The sequence below is a fragment of the Aquarana catesbeiana genome, linkage group LG04 (assembly GCF_042186555.1).
Source record: "Aquarana catesbeiana isolate 2022-GZ linkage group LG04, ASM4218655v1, whole genome shotgun sequence".
Lineage (NCBI taxonomy): Eukaryota > Metazoa > Chordata > Amphibia > Anura > Ranidae > Aquarana > Aquarana catesbeiana.
The window spans coordinates 457,486,446-457,510,542 of record NC_133327.1 but is presented as its reverse complement, the minus strand read 5'-3'; the positions used below and the strand labels follow the sequence as shown (position 1 = coordinate 457,510,542).

The window sequence follows — 24,097 nt, the reverse complement described above, 5'->3', positions numbered from 1 at the left end:
GCACCAGACAACCCTCCATTCGGCTCTGTATGAGTCTTCTAGGAAGGATAGTATCCTCCTTCGAGGCAGTGCCCTATGCCCAGTTTCATTCCAGGCCTTTACAACAAGACATCTTGTTGGCTTGGAACAGAGGAAGAAAAGCCCTGGATTATCCAATGTGCTCTCCTCAAGCATGCTTAAGCCTAAATTGGTGGTTGCAGGATCAGAACCTGCAAAAGGGAAAATCCTTTCTCCCGGTAACTTGGAGAGTACTGACTACAGATGCCAGTCTCTCAGGCTGGGGAGTGACCCTAGATGGGCTCACAGCTCAGGGGAAATGGTTAGGGACAGAGCAGACCCTGCCCATCAACGTCCTAGAATTACAGGCAGTACGTCTGGCCCTATGATCCTGGACGGTGAAGCTTCAGGACTACCCCATTAGCGTTCAGTCCGACAATGCCACGGCAGTGGCCTATATGAACCACCAAGGTGGTACCAGGGGTCGTTCAGCTCTGAAAGAGGTGAACTACATACTAGCCTGGGCAGAGGGACGTGTGCCAATAATATCCCGGGGCAGTCCATATCCCGGGAGTAGTGAACTGGAAGGCTGATTATCTCAGCCACCAGCAGATCTTCCCCGGGGAATGGTTCCTACACCCTGAGGTGTTCCAGGAAATTTGCCAACGTTGGGGATGGCCAGAGGTTGACCTACTGGCATCCAGGTTCAACAAGCTACAGCAGTTTGTGTCCCGAACAAGAGATCCTCTGGCAATCGAAGCAGATGCTCTGGTAGTTCCATGGAGCCACTCCTTGGTTTATGTTTTCCCTCCGATGCCTCTTCTTCCACATTTGTTGCGCAGGATTCGGAGAGAGGGGATTCCAGTCATTCTGGTGGCACGAGCCTGGCCCAGAAGGCCCTGGTTCTTGGAGATTGTGAGACTGACAATAGATGGGCCATGGACGCTTCCACGTCGCCCCGATCTACTGTCAAGGTCCTATATTCCACCCCAATTTACAGTCTCTAAATTTGACGGCATGGCTATTGAAGCCAGGGTGTTAAAGGACCGTGGCATCTCGGGACCAGTGGTGTCTACTCTAGTGAATGCTAGAAAAGCTATCGCTAGGAAGATCTATCATAAGGTCTGGAAGACTTATATTGCTTGGTGTGAAGCCAGAAAATGGCATCCTCGGAAATAGGTGATTGGGAGAATTCTCTCTTTTCTACAGTGAGCGTTGAAAATCAAATTGGCTTTGAGTACAATCAGAGGTCAAGTTTTGGTGCTATCAGTATTCTTCCAAAGGCCTTTAGCCTCCCATTCACTGATCTGAACCTTTATGCGGGGGGCAACTCGCTTGATTCCCCCCATTAGGTCACCTATGTGTCCTTGGGACCTGAACTTGGTGCTGTCTGTGTTACAGAAACAACCATTTGAACCTATTAAGGAAATTCCATTAGACTTGCTGTCGCGCAAGCTAGCCTTCCTGATGGCCATCACCTCAGCTAGAAGGGTGTCGAGTTGGCGGCCCTTTCATGCAGGGAACCATACTTGATCCTTCACCATGACAGAGTAGTGTTACGACCTGTTCCATCCTTTTTGCCAAAAGTCGTGTCAGCCTTTCATTTAAATCAGGACATTATTTTGCCGCCTTTTTTCTCTCAGCCTCATTCGGCGGAAGAGAGACGACTGCATTCTTTGTTGTTGTCCGGGCAGTCAAGTTTTATTTGTCTAGATCTGCGGAGATCCGAGGATCAGACTTTTTCTAAAAAAAAAAAAAAAAAAAAAAAAGGACCCAAGAAGGGGCAGGCAGCTTCTATTGCCAATTGGGTCCGTCAAGTGATCATTCAGGCCTACGGTCTGAAACATAAAGCTCCTCCCTTTAGGGTGAGAGCTCATTCTACCAGGGGTGTAGGAACCTCCTGGGCTTTTCGCCATCAGGTATCTGTGACTCAAATTTGTAAGACTGCTACCTGGTCTTCAGTGCATACGTTCACAAAATGTTATCAAGTGGATGTTTGAGCAGCCGAGGATTCAGCTTCGGTCGCAGTGTACTACGGGCTGCCGTATAAGTTCTGATGGCTATTGTTTGGCAGGGTGTCTCTTTCCCCTCAAGGCTATTGTTCTGGGACGTTCCAGCAGGTAATATTAGCCTGACTCTGTGTCCCATGATGTATGAAAAAAGATTTTTACGTCCTACTTGCCTATAAAATCCTTTGAGTACATCATGGGACACAGAGATCCCTCCCCTCCTCTTCTTTTTATTTTTTTATTTTTTTTTTGAGGATTCAGTGCTTGCTATAAAACTACTACTTGGGGAGTTGGGCCAGCTGGGCAGCGTAGTAGTATGCTCTTAGGTTGGGAAACCCTAGTCCACCTTGCAGTTTAGGAGCGTAATGTGTCGCCCTTGGGATACAGGGTTTCGATTTTCTGCAGACAAATGCAGAGTTTCGGCGTTGTAGAATGCGCATAAAATGAGCTGGGTCTCTTATAGGGAGGGTACGGAATAGGTAGAGTATTTTGGGAAGGACGGTTATTTTTATCACCTTTTATTTGTCCTAGCCATGCAAGGGGTCTAGAAGACCATGAGGACATGAGTGCAGTGTGGTAGAGTATTGGAGTAGTTTGCTGAGTTTAGGTCGGCGGGGTTAGCAGTTGGTTTGATTCCAAGAATAAACGGGAGCACTTTGTGCAATTGGTGCTGAAGGGAGGGTGGGAGGGAGACATTGTGCGCTGTTGATTTGTGGGGATTGACTTGCAGGCCAGAGATACTGCCAAAATGGTCTAGGACCTGGAGTAGATTAGGAGCAGAGATGAGCGGGGATGTCATGAATAGCGGGACATCATCTGCGAAGAGGCAGAGCTTGTGTTGGGTATTCCCCAGTTCAACACTTTTGACGCTGGGGTCAGACCGGATCAGGAGCACTAAAAGTTCTATGGCTAGGGCAAAGAGTAATGCCCCGTACACACGGTCGGACTTTGTTCGGACATTCCGACAACAAAATCCTAGGATTTTTTCCGACGGATGTTGGCTCAAAATTGTCTTGCATACACACGGTCACACAAAGTTGTCGGAAAATCCGATCGTTCTAAACGCGGTGACGTAAAACACGTACGTCGGGACTGTAAACGGGGCAGTGGCCAATAGCTTTCATCTCTTTATTTATTCTGAGCATGCGTGGCACTTTGTCCGTCGGATTTGTGTACACACGATTGGAATTTCCGACAGCGGATTTTGTTGTCGGAAAATTTTATCTCCTGCTCTCCAACTTTGTGTGTCGGAAAATCCGATGGAAAATGTCCGATGGAGCCCACACACGGTCGGAATTTCCGACAACACGCTCCGATCGGACATTTTCCATCTGAAAATCCGACCGTGTGTACGGGGCATTAGTGCGGAAGTGGACAACCCTGGCGAGTGCCTCTAGTAATGGGGAAGAGATCAGATTTATATCCGGCGTATTGAACATAGGCTTTGTGATTGGCATAGAGGGAGGAGACCCAAGAAAGTGTGCTCCAAAGCCCCATCTGTGTAGGACAAACAGAAGGTAAGGCCATGAGACTGTATCAAAGCCTTTGCGGCTGTCAAGGGATAGGAGGCAAGAGAGTATTCGACGAGTACGTACGGTGCGGGCTAGGCGTATCGCTTGGTGGATGTTATCGCCTGCTTGGCGGGAGGAAAAAAAGCCTGTGGAAGAGAAGCTGCGCTGCTTGAAGATATTTATCAAACAATTGCTTGTAAATAACAGGTATTCAATGACAGTTCAATTCTGATTGGAAGCAAACACCAAAGTGAGCTTGATCAAACAAAATGTGCCACCACCTTAAGAAAAACCTGCTTACCAGCTGGCAAGCAATACCGGGCGGATGGCTTAAACCCAGCCAGGGCCTTTGCTTGTGCATAAGATCATCTGGTAGGCTGTAATTTGAATGGCTGCATGGATATTCCAAACGCTCGTACAACTCGGATTTAGAGGCACAGTACCCCAGCCATGCATAAGGAAAAGAAACCTTCCATAGCGTAATATTGCCTCAAACAATGTTTAATAAAAATAAAGTATTGCACTTACATATGAAAAGTTAAAATCGTGCATCTACAGCAGAGCCGGCTGGCTACAAACAAGAACCCGTCCTCCTAGCGAGACTGCGTGGTGACATCAGCACGTATCCGCCAGATGCGTTTCGTCATATGTGACGTTGTCAATGGGTTCCCCATTCAATGGACATTAATGGATTTCTCTTCCAGAGGACTGAGTGTAGTCCGCAGTGTTTACAGAGCGTGGCATTCACAGATATAATGGGTTGGGAGCAGTGATCTGCCTCAGTGGTTACCATGGCCAACTGGGGTTATGAACATCAATGTGGATGAAAGATCAGTGTAGGTGAGACCCAGCTATAGAAAAAGCAGGGAGGAGATATTTCCAAGAGAAACCCCTAGCGTGGTATTTTACCTGGGTAGATAATTTGTTCAGTATAAGTGAGTACTCGTGCATTGTGAGTGTCTATGTAAAATAATGACGCTGAGCTGGAGCGAGGGAGCGCATCAGCTAATCAACCATGAAACTACAGGTTGGGGTGGGGGGGAAGAGAGAGAGTACCTAGCAGATCAGTAAGTCCATAATAAACAGTCAGGGGTGGGAGGATGGTTAGGGTAGATGAGGGGGGAAGGGATGGGGTAAAGAAGGAAGAGATCAGGGTAGTTAGGGGTGGGGTGGTTTAGAATATAGTAGGACCCAGGGGTCAGGTTGAGCAGTTGGCGACATGTTGGGGGAGTAGTAAAAGGTCCAACTGGCCTTCGACCATGGAGGCCGAGCATCCAGACCACGGAAAATGAGGGTGGAACCTCTTCAGTGAATAGGGAGTATTCACCAGGGCGTGTGTGAGGGTGAAAAGGTCAACAGCTCACGGTTGAGGAGGGAGTTCTTCAGCCCATGGAGTCTTCTTGAGCCGGAGCAGGTGAGTTGAAGCATCCCCACTTATGGGTACCCGGGGGTTGCTTGGAGTCAGGAGAGGAGTGGAGCTTTTGTGGAGAGCGGGACGCAGAGTGGCGTTGGGAGCCTTCAGGCAGTGGGTCAGCTGGGAGCAGATGAAGGTCACTTAAAGTTGCTTGGAGGTCTTTTGTGGATGGGCACGTGTAGTGGGTTCCGTGGAAAGAGAAGCTAACAGAGAAGGGGAAACGCCATCTGTATGCGATATGGTGTTGCTGTTGGGCTTGCAGGTGGGGCTTTATAGCATGCCTCTTAGATATGGTCAGAGGGGAGAGATCCTGGAATAGTTGGAAGGAGTGACCCTGAAAAGCGAGGGCATCTTTGATGCATGTGGCTGACATGAGCTGCTCTTTGGTTCGGAAACAATGGAGCTTGGCAATGTCCCGGGGCGGCGCCCTCTGGTTTTCGTGGGGCCAGGGTCCTGTGCACTCTATCCATCTCCAGACGCTCAATAGGGATGGAGGGGGCTAGCTCTTGAAACAGTGCGGTGACTGTATCCTGTAGGTCTAGGATGGTTTCAGGGAGGCTGCGAATGCAGAGATTCGAGCAGCGGCCCTATTCTCAAAGTCCTCAAGGCACGTCTGGAAGGTGATATTTTCATCACGGGGGACCTCAAGCTCTTCCGTGTGATTTGCCAGCCAAACCTCCAGATCATCCGTCCACTGTTCTAGAGCTGCTGTGCGGTTGTCCAATTCGCGGATTTCCCATGATAATTGCCCAGTGATGTGGTCAGATGTTTGTTGTAATGCTTTTTTGAGCGTCCACTCACATTAATGTAATATATCAGGTTGGGAGGCTTCTGAGTGGAGGGCTAGGGGAGTGAGACCAAATTCTGTGTCAGACTTACTCTCTGCAGCTGCCATCTGTGGTGTGTATTTCTGCAGGCGGGCCGCGCCAGTCAGTTTAGAAGGAGCCACGACCATCTTGGATGCATCCTGGATGGAGTCCGGCTTCTTTTTAGATTTAGAACTGCCGTATACCATCCCGGCTGGTTCTGGCGGCTGTTGGTGGTGGCTCGATGTGTCGGGTGAGAGGAGGATTGCCGAGTGTCAGGTGCAAGCGGTTGTGGGAGTCCGTGAGGAAGCAAAGCTCTAGTCAGGCATGTCCTGCTAGGTCGGTTTCGCGCATGCACCCCCCCCCTTAATTTAAAAAAAAAATGAATTTGGTTACATTTTTTTTTTCTTTTTTATACTGTTACTTTATTTTATCACTTTTGATGTCAAAGGAATGTAAACATACCAATAGGCATGTGACAGGTACTCTTTATGGGGAGATCTGGGGTCTTTAAGAGCATTCAAAACTCCTCCTAGATCTGTTTTTTTTTTTTTTTTTTTTTTTATGCTTTTGATTTTTTTTAAAATGGCGTTGACATGTGGGTAAACTGAAAGTGATGTCAGGTCATCGCTTTCAGGTAATGTAGCAGAATAAATATTGCCCTAAATTTTATGAAGAAATATATTTTTTTTTCTTAGATCGGTTTTATAGCAGAAAGTAAATATATTTATTATTTTTATTTTTTTAAATTTTTTTTTATTTGTCTGCTTTTTCTTTTATTTATAAAATAACAGTGGTGATCAAATACCACCAAAAAAAAGTTCCATTTGTGGTAAAAAAAGTCATACATTTTATTAGGATACAGCATCACACTAGCCTTGAAAGTTTACAGCACTGCATTCACTTGATATGCAAGCACATCACCATAACGGAGTTGTGAAGTCTCAGGGTTTTTCACCTGAGTGAAAAACCTTCTGTGCTGCAGATGCCCCCGGAGACCCCCTCTTACCTGAGCCCGATCGCTACAGCCGCTGTTTCTGGTCCTCATTGGATAGATTGATGGCAACAGGAGCCATTGGCTCCCGCTGCTGTCAATCAAATCCAGTGAGACAGGGTGTGGCCGAGTCCTGCTGTCTTGGTCAATGGATGCAGCAGCAGGACTTGGGGGCTGCCTGCACAGGTGGCCCCATGGGAATCGGCTCTCCGTGGGGGCACTCGCCGAAGAGGAGGAGCCAGAAAATCCACTGGGGAACCCCAGAAAAGGAGGATCGGGGCTGCTCTGTGCAAAACCCTTGCAAAGAGCAGGTAAATATGATGTTTGTAAATATGATGTTTGTAAAGGGTTTTTTTTTTTTTTGAAAAAAAAAAATAATTTCAAACTATTGTATATTTAGGAATGTAGATATAAATAATATTTATTTTCAGTGTAGATAACAGCTCACATGTGGTTTGGTCTATTGCTTACATTCATGTGTTCTCTTACTAAACAATGTTAAATGCTGATATTACATTTTCCGCATACCACAAACACAGTTTGGCTGTATACCCCATTTACTAATCTGTTGTTCTTTTGAGATCATTAACAAAGTTTACTGGTTTGTAAATGTGCTATTAAAGTGGTTGTTATTTTAAAAAATCACTTTAATAGCACATTTACAAACCAGTAAACTTTATTAATGATCTCAAAAGAACAGATTAGTAAATGGGGTATACAGCCAAACTGTGTTTGTGGTGTGCGGAAAATGTAATATCAACAGTTAACATTGTTTAGCAAGAGAACACATGAGTGTAAGCAATAGACCAAACCACGTGAGCTATCTGTTATCTACACTGAAAATAAAGAATATTATTTATTTCTACATTCCTAAATATACAATAGTTTGAAATGATTTAAAAAAAAAAAAAGAGAAGGTTAAATAGCGATGCTTAGCACTGTCGATATCCAATGATTGTGTGTTTTTTATAGGGTTTTGAAGATTGCCTTGTATTTTCTGAGCTAATGGAGCAGTACAACAATGATTTTGGTAAGTGATATCCAAGTTCTTTTTTATAAGCTTAATGTACCTATAAAATACCAGTTATTGTTGGCTTTGGCATTGGACAATTATCACAGACAAGGCTATTTAAGATCTAATCAGGAAAAAAAACAACTAATATTTGTAGTAAACTCAAGAACTATATTAGATTTTAACCACTTAACAACCGGCCCATAGCCGAATGACGGCTGCAGGGCGGTTGCTTAACTCTGGGAGGACGTCATATGACGTCCTCTCAGAATTCCCCTCTCGCGCGCCCCCTGGGGCGCGCACCCGAACACATCCATGACCCGGCGCATCACGGATCCCGGTAAATGGCCGCTGATCGCGGCCATTTACCATGTGATCGCGCCGTCAAATGACGGAGCGATCACATGTAAACAGACCGGCGGCGTCTGATGACGCCGGTTCCTCTCCTCCCCTCCTGTGTACCGATCGGTACACTGTGGAGGAGAGGGAGATGGATGGATGGCTGCAGCGCTGTGGGCTGGTTGTGTAGTGCCCACAGCGCTGCACAGAGACATCCAACCATCCATCCATCCATGCTCAGCCATCCCCACTACTCTGCAATACTCTGCAATACCCCAATATTACTCTGCAATACCCCAATATTACTCTGCAATACCCCCACATTACTCTGCAATACCCCCACATTGCTCTGCAATACCCCACAATACTCTGCAATACCCCACAATACTCTGCAATACCCCGCAGTACTCTGCAATACCCCGCAATACTCTGCAATACCCCGCAGTACTCTGCAATACCCCGCAGTACTCTGCAATACCCCGCAATACTCTGCAATACCCCGCAATACTCTGCAATACCCTGCAGTACACTGCAATACCCCGCAATACTCTGCAGTACTCTGCAATACCCCGCAGTACTCTGCAATACCCCGCAGTACTCTGCAATACCCCGCAGTACACTGCAATACCCCGCAGTACACTGCAATACCCCGCAATACTCCGCAATACTCCAATACCCCGCAATACTCTGCAATACCCCGCAATACTCTGCAATACCCCGCAATACTCTGCAATACCCCGCCATACTCTGCAATACCCCGCCATACCCAGCCATACCCTGCCATGCTGAGCCACGCTCGGCTGTACTCGGCCTCTGTATGTGGCCAGGCTGTGGAAGTCTCACACATGTGGTATCGCCGTACTCAGGAGGAGTAGGAGAATCTATTTTGGGGTGTCATTTTTGGTATGTACATGCTATGTGTTAGAAATATTGTATAAATGGACAACTTTGTGTTAAAAAAAAAAAATACGTTTTAACCACTTCCCGCCCGCCGACTGTCATACAACGTCCTTGACTTTGTGCGGGGATATCTGAATAAAGCCTGCAGCTACAGGCATCATTCAGATATCAGCTTTTTCGGCCGGCGATTCCCTACACCATAAGAATGATCAAAGCGGCTGTTCCACTGCTTGATCGTTCTTACGGGAGGCGAGAGGGGATGTCCCCCCTCCCGCCGCACTCCGCTGCTTCTACCGACTCACCGCTACGATCGAAGCCAGGATCGTTTTTTTTTTTTTTTTTTTTTTTTATTTCAGGCTTCCCAGCCTAGAGGTGAGATGTGGGGTCTTATTGACCCCATATCTCATTGTAAAGAGGACCTGTCATGCCATATTCCAATTACAAGGGATGTTTACATTCCTTGTAATAGGAATAAAAGTGGTTAAAATTTTTTTTTTTGTAAAAAAGCATCAAACAAAAATAAAGTAAAATGAACAATAAAAAAAAAAAAAAAAATTTTAAAGCACCCCTGTCCCTGTGTGCTTGCATGCAGAAGCGAACGCATATGTAAGTCCCGCCAAATCAAACCACACATGTGAGGTATCACTGCGATCGGTAGAGCGAGCGCAAAAATTTTGGCCCTAGACCTCCTCTGTAACTCAAAACATGTAACCAGTAAAAAATTTTAAAGCGTCGCCTATGGGGATTTTTGAGTAGCAAAGTTTGGTGCCATTCCACAAGCGCGTGCAATTTTGAAAGGTGACATGTTGGGTATCTATTTACTCAGCGTAACTTCATCTTTCACATTATGCAAAAACATTGGGCTAAATTTACTGTTTTGGTTTTTGTAAAGCACAAAACAGTTTTTTTTTCCAAAAAAAAGCGTTAAAAAAATTGCTGCGCAAATACCGTGTGAGATAAAAAGTTGCAACGACCGCCATTGTATTCTCTAGGGTCTTTGCTAAAAAAAACATATATAATGTTTTGGGGTTCTATGTAATTTTCTAGCTAATAAATGATGATTTTTACATGTAGGAGAGAAATGTCAGAATTGGCCTGGGCACTCCAGAATGCCTGAAGGTGCTCCCCTGCATGTTGGGCCTCTGTATGTGGCCACGCTGTGTAAAAGTCTCACACATGTGGTATCGCCATACTCGGGAGTAATAGCAGAATGTGTTTTGGGGTGCAATTTGTGGTATGCATATGTGGAGTGTAAGAAATAACCTGCTAATATGACAATTTTGTGAAAAAAAAAAAAGTAAAAAAAAAAAAAACTTGATTTGCAAAGAATTGTGGGAAAAAATGACAACTTCAAAAAACTCACCATGCATCTTTCTAAATACCTTGGAATGTCTTCTTTCCAAAAAGGGGTCATTTGGGGGGTATTTGTACTTTTCTGGCATGTTAGGGTCTCAAGAAATTAGATAGGCCGTCAGTACTTCAGGTGTGATCAATTTTCAGATATTCGCACCATAGCTTGTGGACGCTATAACTTTCACAAAGACCAAATAATATCCACCGATTTGGGTTATTTTTACCAAAGATATGTAGCGGTATAAATTTTGGCCAAAATATATGAAGAAAAATTACTAATTTGCAAAATTTTATAACAGAAATGAAGAAAAATTTATTTTTTTACAGAATTTTCGGTCTTTTTTCTTTTATAGCGCAAAAAATAAAGAACCCAGTGGTGATTAAATACCACCAAAATAAAGCTCTATTTGTGTGAAAAAAAGGACAAAAATTTCATATGGGTACAGTGTTGCATGACTGAGTAATTGTCATTCAAAATGTGAGAGCACCAAAAGCTGAAAATTGGTCTGGTTAGGAAGGGGGTTTAAGTGCCCAGTGGTCAAGTGGTTAAAGACCAATGTCTAAGGTTTTTTTAAAGCGTTTTTATTTGTGAATCTTTTCCTTACACAATCACTTTATTTGAAAACGTTTATTTTCCTTAATTTACATTTCATTTTTTGGTAATGTTTATTAATGTTAGGCTACCCACAGATATAGCAGTCTGAAACAATGGAAACATGCGCTCCCGTTTCCCAGACTTGTCTACGGAACAAATGTGTAAGTTAGTGGGTTTACTAACCTATTGATTGCTTCAGCCTGACATGCTCAGTCAGCACAGCAGTGACTGCTGGTGACCCAAAGATGTTAAATCCCCTTCTGAACTGCCAGATGAAGGGCTTTTCATCTTATGTTAACAACAAGAACCTTTAAGGGTTGATTGTTTGGCCCTAAGATAGGTTAGTGCTATGGTTAGCGGACTACTGTCTTCGTGGCTAAGTATAATTTTATGCAAAAAATAGCTCCACACCTTAACAAAAGATTAGAAATGCTTCCCAAAATTTTCTAAATATTTGTTGTGTCAGGGCCTTTCAAAGCATAATATAAACTCTGAAAGCCAGCATTGGAAAAAATGACCCCAGATAACCTAAATTAGGTTCCATCACCTTCAGGCTTTATCAGCTGTAAGTAAGTGAACAACTCAAACATGAGTGACTCAAAGACTGCAACAGTAATGAAAAATTGCACTTTCATTCTTAATATTCCTGACACTGAACTAAAATGATTAATAGATTCATACATTTGGGTATATTTTATTGTAAATCAAGCATATTTATTAGCATGTATGGTGTTTTTGCAAGTAATGAATGCAGATTGTAAATGACACATGCCTGGTAACACTTTAATCAGAAAGCATAGATTCCCTGAATAAAAAAAAAACATATAAAAAGGTATAATATACTGTATAGTTTCAAATAAGTTCTCAATTGAGACCCAAATATTTCCACAGAAAATAAGTTTAATATTATGGCAAAATAATAAAATGTGCACTGGACAGGATTTCATAAAACGGTCCCAATAATGACATGGTTGGTGTGTGTGTGTGTGTGTGTGTGTGTGTGATATATATATATATATATATAATAATTAGCCAGGTTAGATGGCACTATAGGCTAAATCCATCCGTCAGTGTATCCAAACTGTACAACTGTTTGCAAAGTCCTCTCAAGAACTTTAAAATTCATTTTGCATGGCCAAACCTAATAATGAAGACCTGAAACATTCTATAAACTGAAGGGTCAAGCAGTAATTTTAACAGTTGGCTGTGTATATGTCTTGATTTTATTGTCTTCTCACCCACTGTTTGATGAACATTTTTCTAGAAATCTGTATTCCTGAGTTTTCCAGACTTAGAGTGCCAGATGCCCATGCAATTTCTGATTTGGCTATGTACAACTACAAGGAGGTAAGTTTGTTTTTTTACAATTTCTTGACTTGCATTTCTTTTGGAAAAGGAACAAAATAATATGGATGGTGGTTACAGAAAAAATTGTGCAGAGCAGTGTTTCATAGTTACAAAGTAGGTGAGGTTGAAAAAAGACACAAGCCCATAAAGTCCAACCTATGTGTGCGATTATAAGTCAGTATTACCTTGTATATCCCTGTATGTTTTGGTCGTTCAGGTGCTTATCTAATAGTTTTTTTGAAACTATCAATGCTCCCCACTGAGACCACCGCCTGTGGAAGGGAATTCCACCTCCTGGCTGCTCTTACAGTAAAGAACCCTCTAAGTAGTTTATGGTTAAACCTCTTTTCTTCTAATTTTAATGAGTGGCTTGTTAAACTCCCTTCCGCGAAAAAGTTTTATCCCTATTGTGGGGTCACCAGTAAGGTATTTGTAAATTGAAATCATATCCCCTCTCAAGCATCTCTTCTCCAGAAATGTAAGTGATGTTTGTTTTACATGTACTGTAGGTATATACATTTGTTGAAGGTTGAGCACAGGAGGGGTGTTTGGGTGTGTTCACTTGCATATCCTTCTCAGAAAGCAACCCCCCTCCTTACTGCTCCCCTCATCTGCCTTTAGTGCGCCCCCCCATCTCCCGTACTGCTCCTCTCATCTGTCTTTAGCAACCCCATGCATTGCCCCTCTCGTTCATCTACATAGTACCACAGTTTTGGTTCACTCTTCCATCCCAATGTCCCTCTGTACTGTTACTCCTGCTAAAGGGACACTCATTACTTTAGTACTTCACTTTTCATTTGCCTTTTGCTTTTTTCCCATCTCCATACTGTTTCTCTCTGCCGCCCCCTGATCAGCACCTTTCCCCCTCACCCAGAACCCATTTGACTGCTCCTCTCCTCTGTTTCAATCACTTCCCCTGTACTGTGCCTCCACCTACAACATCCTACATTTAACATATCCCATCATACTGTTCCCCTCCAATGTCCTGCCAGGGCACATCAACCCCAAGCTAGTAATACCAGGAAATTCACTTGGAAACTACTAATTGTATAAAAAAAAATCTGTATTTTCTCTAAAATGATACTTTTTGTGTTGGTTGTCTAGCTGTAAACAAAGTATTGTTTTTTGGGGAAAAAAATGAGCTCTGCTAAGAAAGTGTAGAAAGTCCTTAAAAGGGGGTTTCTTGACAAATAGGCCACAGATGCATCTTGAGTCCCATACTGCACACTCTCTGCTGATCTGATTGCTTAGCGAAGTATCTAGGTGATCATATTGAGTAGATCAGATGAAACGGCAGCAGTGGGCCTCATTACTCATTGTGATGAGTCCATGTAATGGAAACCTCAAAAACATAGGGATAAACTGCTCTAAAACTGCATTTGTACAAAAAACAGAGCTGCAACTCTTCTGTGACAGTCCCAAAGCAAACAAGGAGTTGCACTATGGTTTGAAAAGAAAACGTAATGCTCCAAACACCAGGGATCAAATAAATCCAAATGTGAGGTATGTATTCCTTAGCGATATCTACATAAACCACCACCATATAGTATGTGATACTTCAGATGACACCTCCACCATAGATAAAGTGCTCGCATACCAGCTTGCACAGACCTCTTATCATAAGGTTCGTGACGCTTGTGGCTTTAAACCCAGCCAGGGCCTTTACATCCTCTGGAGAACTCCCTTGTGGACTTATGGACTACCCATCCGGGAAGCAATATGGTTCCCAAAATATAAAAGGCTCACCACAGCAAAAAAATCCTTAAAACTTTTATTAGAGTATACAAAGCATTGCACTTGCATCAAACTAATTGTATATTCACCCTTAAAATTAGATAGGCCGGCCGTAGTAGCAGAAACCGTCCTCCTGGGACTCGAGAGTTGCTGTGACGTCAGCATGTCGCTCAGCTCTACGCCTTTTGTCATAGGCTGACGTCGTCCGGGGCACTTCCCTACATGTTTCATCATAGGCTGATGCCATCTGGGGCACTCGTCCCAGGAGGACATCAGCCTATGATGAAACACATAGGGCGGAGCAACGTGCTGACGTCACCTCAATTCTTGAGCCCCAGAAGGACGGGTGCTGCTAATACGGCTGGCCAGTTTATCTTGTTTTAAGGCACATATACAATTCATGCAATACTATGTATACTCCAATAAAAGTTTTAAGGCTTTTATACTATGGTGAGCTTTTTATATTTTGGGAACCATATCCCGGATGGGTGGTCCGTAAGTCCACAAGGGAGTTCTCCAGAGGATGTAAGGGCCCTGGCTGGGTTTGAAGCCACAAGCGTCACTGACCCTTTGTGATAGGAGGCCTGTGCAAGCTGGTAAGTGAGCACTTTATCTATGGTGTAGGTGTCATCTTAAGTATCACATACCATACGGTGGTGGATGGTGTGGATATCACTAAGGAATACATGCCTCACATTTGGATTTATTTGATCACTGGTGTTTGGATCATTCAGTTTTCTTTTTTAACTATAGCACAACTTCTTGCTTGAACAGTCTGTGTAATGGGCCTCATGCACAATGGACCATTTTACAGCTTCAGTTTTTGGCTTCAAGCCTTTTTTTTTTTTTTTTGCAGCCGTAAGCTCCCCAGCATGTTATCCTATGTGTCCATGCACACATAGGCTTTTATCAGCATTTTGGCAGGGACGTTTTCTGGCTAGAAGAAAACTCCAGAACTAGTGGTTTTGGAGAGGAGTTTTCAGCTGTAAAAACGCTCTAACGCTGATAAAAGCTTAAAGCGTCTATTCGGCATTTATGAGCATTTTTGAGCTATAAGCTTTTGTGTGAGTATAGTTTTGCTAAAAAAAAAATCTAAAAAACGCTACTGCAAAACTCATTCTACCACTACACCTTTCTACAGCTAACACTACTGGAGTTTTTATAACCTCCAACATGCATGAGGCCTAAGGGTTATGTTTTCCCCATAAAAGGCTTTATATTACACCCCTGGTGACAGAAAGTCAAACCAAACAGTTTTTTTTTAGATTTTATATATTTTTTCATTGAATCCCTTTCTTGCAACCGCATCTTTCTTTTGTTTTGTTTTTTAACAGATGCGGGCTCATGTAAATTCAAAATGGTTCCTTTTTCGAAAATATTTGGACAATATTCTTCACACCCTAATGCCTTCTACTTTTATTCCTCTTTACTCAATGGTAAGATAAATTATTTTTCATATACATTATACTGTATTTTGACTAAGCTACAATGTCTTTGAACTTAATGCAACTTTTGCTATAACTAGGTCACACTTAATAGTCAGAATTATTAAAGTGGCTTATTTAGCAGTTATTGTTACAAAGTTATTTGGAATATAACATCCAGTAAAACGTGCCCCCCCCCCTAGTGGCAGCAGGTGCTCAGAATATTTTTTTTTTTGGGGGGGGGGGGGCGCAAACCTACTGAAAATTTGACTTGTTATTAATGCAGGTCTGTAAATAGCCATTTATCAGGTAATTATGTATCATACTGCTAGATAAAACTGTGCCCATCAAATGCAGCCTCACTGTGCGTCCTCATCAGAGCCCCCTTTTACATCAGATGTCCCCATCAGCATCCCTCTATACATCAGATGTCCTCCTTTACATCAGATGTCTTAATCGGATGTCCCCCTTTACATCATATGTCTTCATCAGAGTCCCCCTTTACATCTAAATCATTAGATAGAACCTGCAAATTAAGATGTAATCGTTTAATATTTATTGCAGTAGATCTACCTGGAATAAAACCAGACTGATCTGAATGCACAATCTTAGCCACTAGATTGGCGAATGTAATCTCTAACACTTTTGCTAATAGCTTCACAAGTGAGTAATGATATTGGGCGATATGATTCCGGGTTATTAAGGGTCTTACCAGGTTTTAATCAAACTATAATAATCGCCTCATTCATATAGGAAGCAAGGTAACCACACTCCAATGTTACATTAAATACCTCCAATAGTTGGGGTAATAAATTGGCTCCATACTTTTTATAAATCTCTCCTGGGAACCCATCAGCACCTGGGGCTTTATTGTTGGGTGTGCTGGCAGCAGCAACCCAAAGTTCCTCTAAGGTAAGAGGTTTATCCAAAACCTCCCTGTCAGCTGCCAACAGTTCTGATAACATAATGGAGTCAAGAAAAGATTGCAGTTCAGCCTCTTCATAAGATACTTTACTGCTATATAAATCTTTGAAGAAATCACAAAACACAGATGAAATTTCCAAAGTAGTACGTACTGTTTTAGTTGGATTTGTGCAATACTGCCACATGGACCAAAGGTTTTTGTGCTTTTATGATTGTAGCTAAGAGGTGACCTGTGTTTTCCCCCTCCTCAAAATAGGGTTGCTGAAGGAAAAAACATTTCTGCTCTGCTTTTTTACGGGAGACTTCCGCATAGGACTGTTGACATTGTATCTACTTCCGCTGGGTTTCTATAGTGGGGTTCGATATGTATTGGAGTTCGACCTGCTGGACAGCTTTAGCCACAGAGCGTTCCCAACCCCTTGTTTTCTTTTTGATCTTTGAAATTTGAAATATAAATATAGGCTTTTAAGGAGTGCCAATAAATCTGCAGAGGCCTTGTTAATGATACTGTAGGCAAATATGTCAAGCAAAATATTTTCAGTTGAAGGGAAGAGGTCTAACCAATGAGGGTTTATTTTCCATAAGGTGCGAGTCTGTGTAGAACACACGTTAACTTACGAACCAATGGAGAATGATCGGATAATCCTCTGGTTGCATAGGTCACATCAGTTATCATTGGTAGCATTGCAGGAGTGGCTAATGTCAAGTCTATTCTGGATATAGTCCGGTGGATATTGGAGAAACAAGAAAAAACTTTATCATAAGGATGTAGCTTTCACCAGACATCTAACAGGCCAATCTCACGAACAAGACCAGTAAAGGAAGTACTTTAAGAGTTCACTTGTCTCATAACTATACTATATTTATCTAGAGCGGGATCAAGATCATTATTAACCGGTTCCCGACCGGCTCACGCAGCTATAGTGCGGCACAGTGGCTCTCCTGGGCAAAATCCCGTACGGTTACGTCCTTCCCTTTTTCGGCCACGTGCTGCCAGGCCATGCACGATCGCCAGCACAGGGATTTGTGTGTGTAAACACACAAATCCCTGTGCTGTCAGAGGAGAGGAGACATGTCGTTTGTTCCTAGTAAGTAGGAACAGCAAAATGTCTCCTCTCCTACTCAGTCCTATCTCCATACAGTTAGAACACACTGAGGGAACAGACATTTAACCCCTCGATCACCCCCTAGTGTTAACCCCTTTACTACCAGTGACACTTACACAGTAATCAGTGCATTTTTATAGCACTGATCGCTGTATAAATGTCAATGGTCCCAAAAATGTGTCAAGTGTCCGATCTGTCCGTTGCAATGTTGCAGTACCGCTAAAAATCGCAGATCACCGCCATTACTAGTAAAAAAAAAAAAAAAAAATAAAAATGCCATAAATCTTTCCCATAGTTTGTAGACACTATAACTTTTGTGTTTTTAATTTTGGGGATATTATAGCAAAAAGTAAAAACTATTGTTTTTTTTCAAAATTGTCTCTTTTTTTTGTTTATAGCGGAAAAAACAAAAACTGCAGAGGTGATCAAATACCACAAGAAAGCTCTATTTGTGGGGAAAAAAGGATGCAAATTTTGTTTGGGTACAGCATTGCATGACAGCGCAATTGTCAGTTAAAGCGACGCAGTGCCAAATTGTAAAAAGTGCTCTGGTCAGGAAGGGGGTAAACTCTTCCGGGGCTGAAGTGATTAAAGTCTCCTACCAATAACCAGGAGACATCAGATTTATCAGAAGTAAAATGCAGGAAATCTTTAAATACTTCTGGTGAATATGGGTGAGGGGTGTAAAATATATAATTTCTGTATATTGTATAGTACAGAAAAATGTAGCGGCTGCTGATGTCCAAAACTTGTGTTAAAGCAGACATCATATCAAATTTAAACCCAGAGTCTCCATGTCTCTTATACCAGTGGATTGATGGTTATATAGAAAAATCTCTACTGATCTTTTACTGAATGAGATAATCTTTATAATAGGGGAAATAATGTTAAAGCAGTTAATTATATGGGTGATAGCCATACCAATAATACCATTAATCCATATTCTTACAAGGTCCCCACATAGGTGAAAAGTATCTAAAGCCACCTCAAATATCTGATATACATAATCAATGAATCTATAAGACAAAAAATATACAAACAGGTACAAATCTCACATAAAGCCATAGGAAAAAAAATGCTCCACACAGGAGCTAATACCAGGAATACCTCGTAGGTAAAGGCAACACAATAAACGCATAATGCCTTATCTTCTAATCTGATATTCATAGAAAAGACAAAAATAACCTGTGTTTTTTGTAACCATCAGTACACATTGAAAAAAGTTAAATCTATATCCAAAAAAAAACTATACATATCAATTGAGAAAACCCAAAGGCATATGGAGACAATTGGAGAGACTCCATTCTTAAACTTACTGGACTAGTTTCCTCGCTAACAAATGTGCCCACTGGGAGCTATGTGTAAACTGCACGTAATATCATCTACACAGAGTAGACAGCACTGTGTTCCGACAACAGCATGGGGACATCCTGTCCCACTCTCGCATAAAAATAGTCAGACTGAGCATTGCTCAGCTTTTCACAGGGAACCTTGAATTTCGTCAGTTAATACAGGGCTTCTTCTGATTGGCCAAGGTGGGAGGATGACCTCTCCACCTCAGCCAACCTAGAGAAAGACTAGTATTTATTGATGATAAAGAATACTTCCTGTGTGTGGCTGAAAAGCGCTCAGTCTAAGCTGTTTTTGTTTCGGGAGCAGGATGGGAAAATTACACGTCCAATAGTCTTTTAAAACTGTCAATACTTCCTGCTGACACCACCAATTGTGGAAGAGTTCCACATCCTTACCGCCCTGACAGTGAAAAACCCAGTTTTCATCGTGTGGCTCCGTGTCCTCTTACGTTCCCTGGGACTGAAAAGTTTCATACTTGCGCTGGGATCATCGTTGAGATATTTGTATATCGCAATCAAATCTCCTTTCAAAGGTCTCTTCTCCAGGGATAACAAATTTAGCACTTGTAGTCATTCTTCATAATATGAAGTCCTCCAGTCCCCATATTAATTTAGTTGCCCTTCTCTGGACTCTCTCCAGTTTCAGCACATCCTTTCTGAGGATTGGCGTCCAGAATTGGATGTAATACTCCACATGTGGCCGAACTAGAGTTTTATAAAGTGGCAGAATAGTCATTTTATCTCTGGAGTAAATTCCTTTTTTAATGCATGCTAACATTCTGTTGGCTTTGGTAACTGCTGCTTGACACTGCATGCTATTTCTCAGTCTGTCTTCTAGGACCCCTAGATCCTTCTCCATTCTGGAAGCCCCTAGGGGTTCTCCCCCGACAGAGTAACTTGCATTTATATTTTTACCCCCAAGTGCATATTTTTGTGTCCTCAGCAAACCCTGAGATCAAGCTATTTATCCCATCCTCTATCATTTATAAATTAAACAGAATTGGACCCAGGCCAAAGAATTGGACCCAGGCCGTGTAGCAGATGCTAATGTAGTGCTACCCCTGTAGGGGACACTGTAGTTTGGTTCTTTTTCACTACAGTGCAGAGGCAGCCAGGCATGCAGCAACAGTCCATTTACTCCAGCTCATTGATCAGTCTAGCGGTGTGCCTTTTCATTTTATTGCTTAAAGGAACAGGGGAGGGACTTGGGGTGGTGTGGAATATTCCAGAACACATGGATACAATTTTTTATAGAGGACAATAATCCAATCAGCAGTAGCACAGTTTCTTTTCACTGGGGACCATGAGATCTTTTGTAAATCAGATGCAGCAAAACTGGAACGGTCATTTAACTTTTGGCTGAGGACCATGCTGTGGAACAGAACAGACAGGCTAGACTGGATCAGTCTATAGGTTCATGGTTGGGAACCATAAAGTAGCTTTCAGAACAAATAAGAGGCTTAACTCAGAACCCTGAAACAGGATCAGTCAATAAGTGCAGCCTCTTGTAAGAACTGTAGCTCAGTATCCAGCCTCAGGGGTGTTAGGGGCCAGCCGTCCCTCTCATCTCAGGTCACTGATCCATCCCCTCAGGAGGGAGAATAGACCATCTTTTCAGGGGTTCAAACTATTTAACTGCTCTCCCAGCCATCAACTGGGCACACCTCCCCAAGGAATGGCTGGGCCTTGCTCAATATTCAGGCTGGTCATTTGAGGTCTCCTTCCCTAATCTCCAAAAACTTCTTCTAGAGGATGGGAAAGCAATCAAACTCCCAGCCTGTGCAGCCCTGAGCAGACCAGAATAAAAAAAATCACTGCTCCCCTGGCTACAGCAGGAGCCAATACCTAAATTTGCCTAGCAGCCTAACTAGTAGGGTGCTATACTACATTCAATTTATACAGCGCTCCCAGTGAACGCATCTGTTAATGAGGCAAATAGTTTGTCTAAACATTGCGATGTGCTAAAACAGTGCATCACCCCTGACTGCTCTCCACTCTGGTATGAAGAGGCTCCTAAAATGTGTCTAAACCCAAAAGCACAACTTAAATATATATTGCAGATTGCCAGTTCTTAAAGTGGAACTAAAATTTAATTAAACAAAAAAAATGCAAGCAGGCATGCTTTTTATTGCAGGAAAGACCAGCAATCTATGAATGGAGGAAGGGCAGATGATTAGTCTACCGCCTCCATTCATAGATTGTGTTTTATTCATAGAAGCAGTAGTACAGCTTCTATGAATGGAGGAGCTGGGCAGAAAGGGTAGGCATAGTTGGGCACTCTTGATGAATGCTTGTCATAGCTCCCACAATTCCATTACCTCTGCCACATCGGAAAATTTACGGCGGTGGGGTTGAAGGGATATTGGAAGAGGAAGATTTGGCCAAACCAGGAGACAATAGCACAAGGGACACACACTCATAGTAAATGTCCCTTTTTTGCTTTTTTTTTTTTAACCTAAACTTGGGCTTTAATCTTGCAGCAGGAAACTAGTAACTTGCAACTGTGTGTGTTCCTAATTTTCAGAACCACTGTCAATCAACCCACCATCAATCAGAAAATTTGGTTCTAATATTACTGTCAAGTTAACTGACGCATACCTGCATTGTTGAACATCTAAGCTTTAAAAAAAACCTGGTCATGAACGGATTAATCTAATTCATATCATGAACAAAGCACTTACCTACCCCATGCAGTGGAGTGAAGAAACTGATTGCTAAGAAGGGTTGATAGAGGCAGGAGGTTATATAAGAAGATGAGAAGAAGCAGATGAATATTTTACATCATCCAATCTTCCAGAAGTAAATATGAAGTTGAGGGGATCATTGTGCAGAACAAGCAGCTTGGAAATGAGGCTTTGCTCCCGACTCCTTAAAATATCAAACCTTCCAGGTCAAACACCTTGTAATGCATGGCAGGTGGCGGTATTCTGATGGTGGGGAAGTCTCCCTGCTGTCAGAGTACAAAGGCGCAGTGGCGAGGATTTCCCCATCCACATTAAGTCCGTGTGTGTATGAGGAAATTGAACATTTTTCTTTTCTCCTTTCTTTCAATTTGCTGGCTGAACAAAACCATTACTTGTTTTTGGTCTGCATTAGATATTTGCCCATCAAAGAGTTTAAGCTCCATTTTGTTTGACTCTGTAATAGTGTTATAATTACACAGTGTAATGTGTTATAATTACACAGGAAATTTGCATCTTTTTTACTGAGAGGTCATATATTAAAGATTTTTCATTATGTGAAGATAATGTATCACATTTAAGACTGTTATGTGCGAGATACCTTGGTTAAAAACCCCTATTCATGATTACATTAAAGGGTTAAACAGGAATTCTGTGTTATTTTCCAAAAAAAAACTACACATTTATCAGCATATTTTGTTTTAGGTAACTTTCAGCAGAATACGATATCATGAAGTGATCTTGCGCTGGAAGTGGCAAAATAAGGTAGGCAGGACTCAAGTTCATGTAAATGCATATAGTTTGAAGATATAAGAAGCTATTAATAGAGCCTTTAGTAGTATGTTTAGTGTCTACTATTAATAAAAATAAAATAAAAAGTTGATTTGGTTTAAAAAAGTTTATAGCAAAAAAATGCTGCACATGGGTAGGATAATCTATGAAACCGCTCAAACGTGTACCAGGGACTTTTTATGGAGAAAAAAAAAATTGATTCAAGAGAAAAAATAACATACAGAGATTTTAAACAGTAGTTGTATGGTTAACAGTTGGTAAAACAGATTCACGTTACAAATGAGAGTCATTTAACAATGCATAAACCTTGAGACCATTGGTCCAGTTCCAAATCATTCTATGGGTTCATGTGGACAACAGTTATGAGCAACAAGTAACTCAAACAAAAAGGTAGTTCTAAAGGTCTTTCTGTTTTGTGTATATTGTGGTATATTCATTCCCATTCTTCTTGTGATAGGGTCAGGGAATGGTCTCTTTCCCAGGTTTTGCATGCTTTAGCATCTTTACGATGGTAATCCGCGTGGAGATATGAGTGCACGGTGACTATAAGATGATGCTGTGGGGATTTTTGTATGCAGAGCATTTCAAAAGGTGTGAGTCTTGAGCAAGAATCTTTTTTTGTCTAGGGATTTGAGGTAGTGTGTGTGTGCGAGCAGTAAAAACATCCAGGAGGGGATGGGTGGTTTGTCCATTCGGGCAGATAGGCGAGAGATCGATAAATATTTCCCATGTTCGTAAAAATGATGGGCTAGGATATGGTCTTCCAACCAATAGTCTTTTATGTATTGGTGATTCATACACGGGGGGAAGTCTGGGTTCATTCTAATTTGGGTTAGCGTGCCTGGAGTGGTCGATAAAGAGGTGTGGGTGCAAAATTTGCGAAAGCATTGTATGGTGGGGCCAATTATTGGGTGCGAGCATAGTTCAAGCAGGGTATGGCGTTCTAGTATCAACGACAAGGACTTGAGAGGGAGGGTTGTAAATGAAGCTGGGTCCTAGTCTTTATAGGAATTGTGGACATTCCAATTGATTATTCTAGACAGGTGGATAGCTTTATAGTAATTTGGGATGTCTGGCAAGCCTATCCCGCCTAGATGTTTTGGTAGAGCAAGTTGAGCATAGCTAATCCTGGGTCTGCGTTCACTCCAAAGGAACTTGGAGCACAAGGTTTTGTAGGTTTTAAAGAAGGCCGGTGGAAGTCGTATGGGTATCGTTTGTATAATGTAGAGTAATCGTGGTAGAGCGTTCATTGTCAGTATCTCTGCTCTACGAAACCAGGAAAAGATTGGTTTGTTCCAGTTTTTGAGGTCAGATATTAGTTTATTTAAGAGTGGTAAGTGTTTTTTCGCATACAAGCATGACAGTTTGGAGGGGAGCTATATGCCTAAATAGGTAATCAATTCAATTCATGTTTCCAATGGAAGGTAAAGTTTTCTTTGCAGTGGTCTACTTGATTCTATGGTAGGGAAATATTAAGAGCAAAGGATTTGGAAAAATGAATCCTAAGGTTGGAAAGCAAGCAATACCAGTGAGGAGGACTGGTATTGTAGTTAGTGGTTTAGAGAGAAATAGTAGGATATCATCTGCAAAGGCAGCGAGTTTGAAGTCTCTATTAAAAAAACAAACAAGATATTTGGGGGGCACACTCTAAAAAATGCATTAAAGATGGTGCAGCCATAAGACCATACAGTAGAAGAAAATATTACAGCGCACACATGCAAAAAAGACATTTACCTCAAGCAAGGCTAGTTTAAAACACCTAAGCATTTCTAGAAAAACATTTTAAAAAAATATGGGGATTTGGTCA

At 42.2% G+C, this 24,097-nt stretch overlaps 1 protein-coding gene across 1 annotated transcript in view; it reads left to right on the top strand.

Moving 5' to 3' along the window:
* KMO (kynurenine 3-monooxygenase) overlaps nucleotides 1-24,097 on the top strand; it is a 124,321-nt gene that overhangs the window by 98,189 nt on the left and 2,035 nt on the right. Inside the window, exons 11-14 of the mRNA XM_073627511.1 lie at nucleotides 7,704-7,761; nucleotides 12,195-12,277; nucleotides 15,346-15,447; nucleotides 22,204-22,263. Coding sequence (XP_073483612.1) covers nucleotides 7,704-7,761; nucleotides 12,195-12,277; nucleotides 15,346-15,447; nucleotides 22,204-22,263 — 303 coding nt within the window. The remainder of the gene's footprint in view (nucleotides 1-7,703; nucleotides 7,762-12,194; nucleotides 12,278-15,345; nucleotides 15,448-22,203; nucleotides 22,264-24,097) is intronic.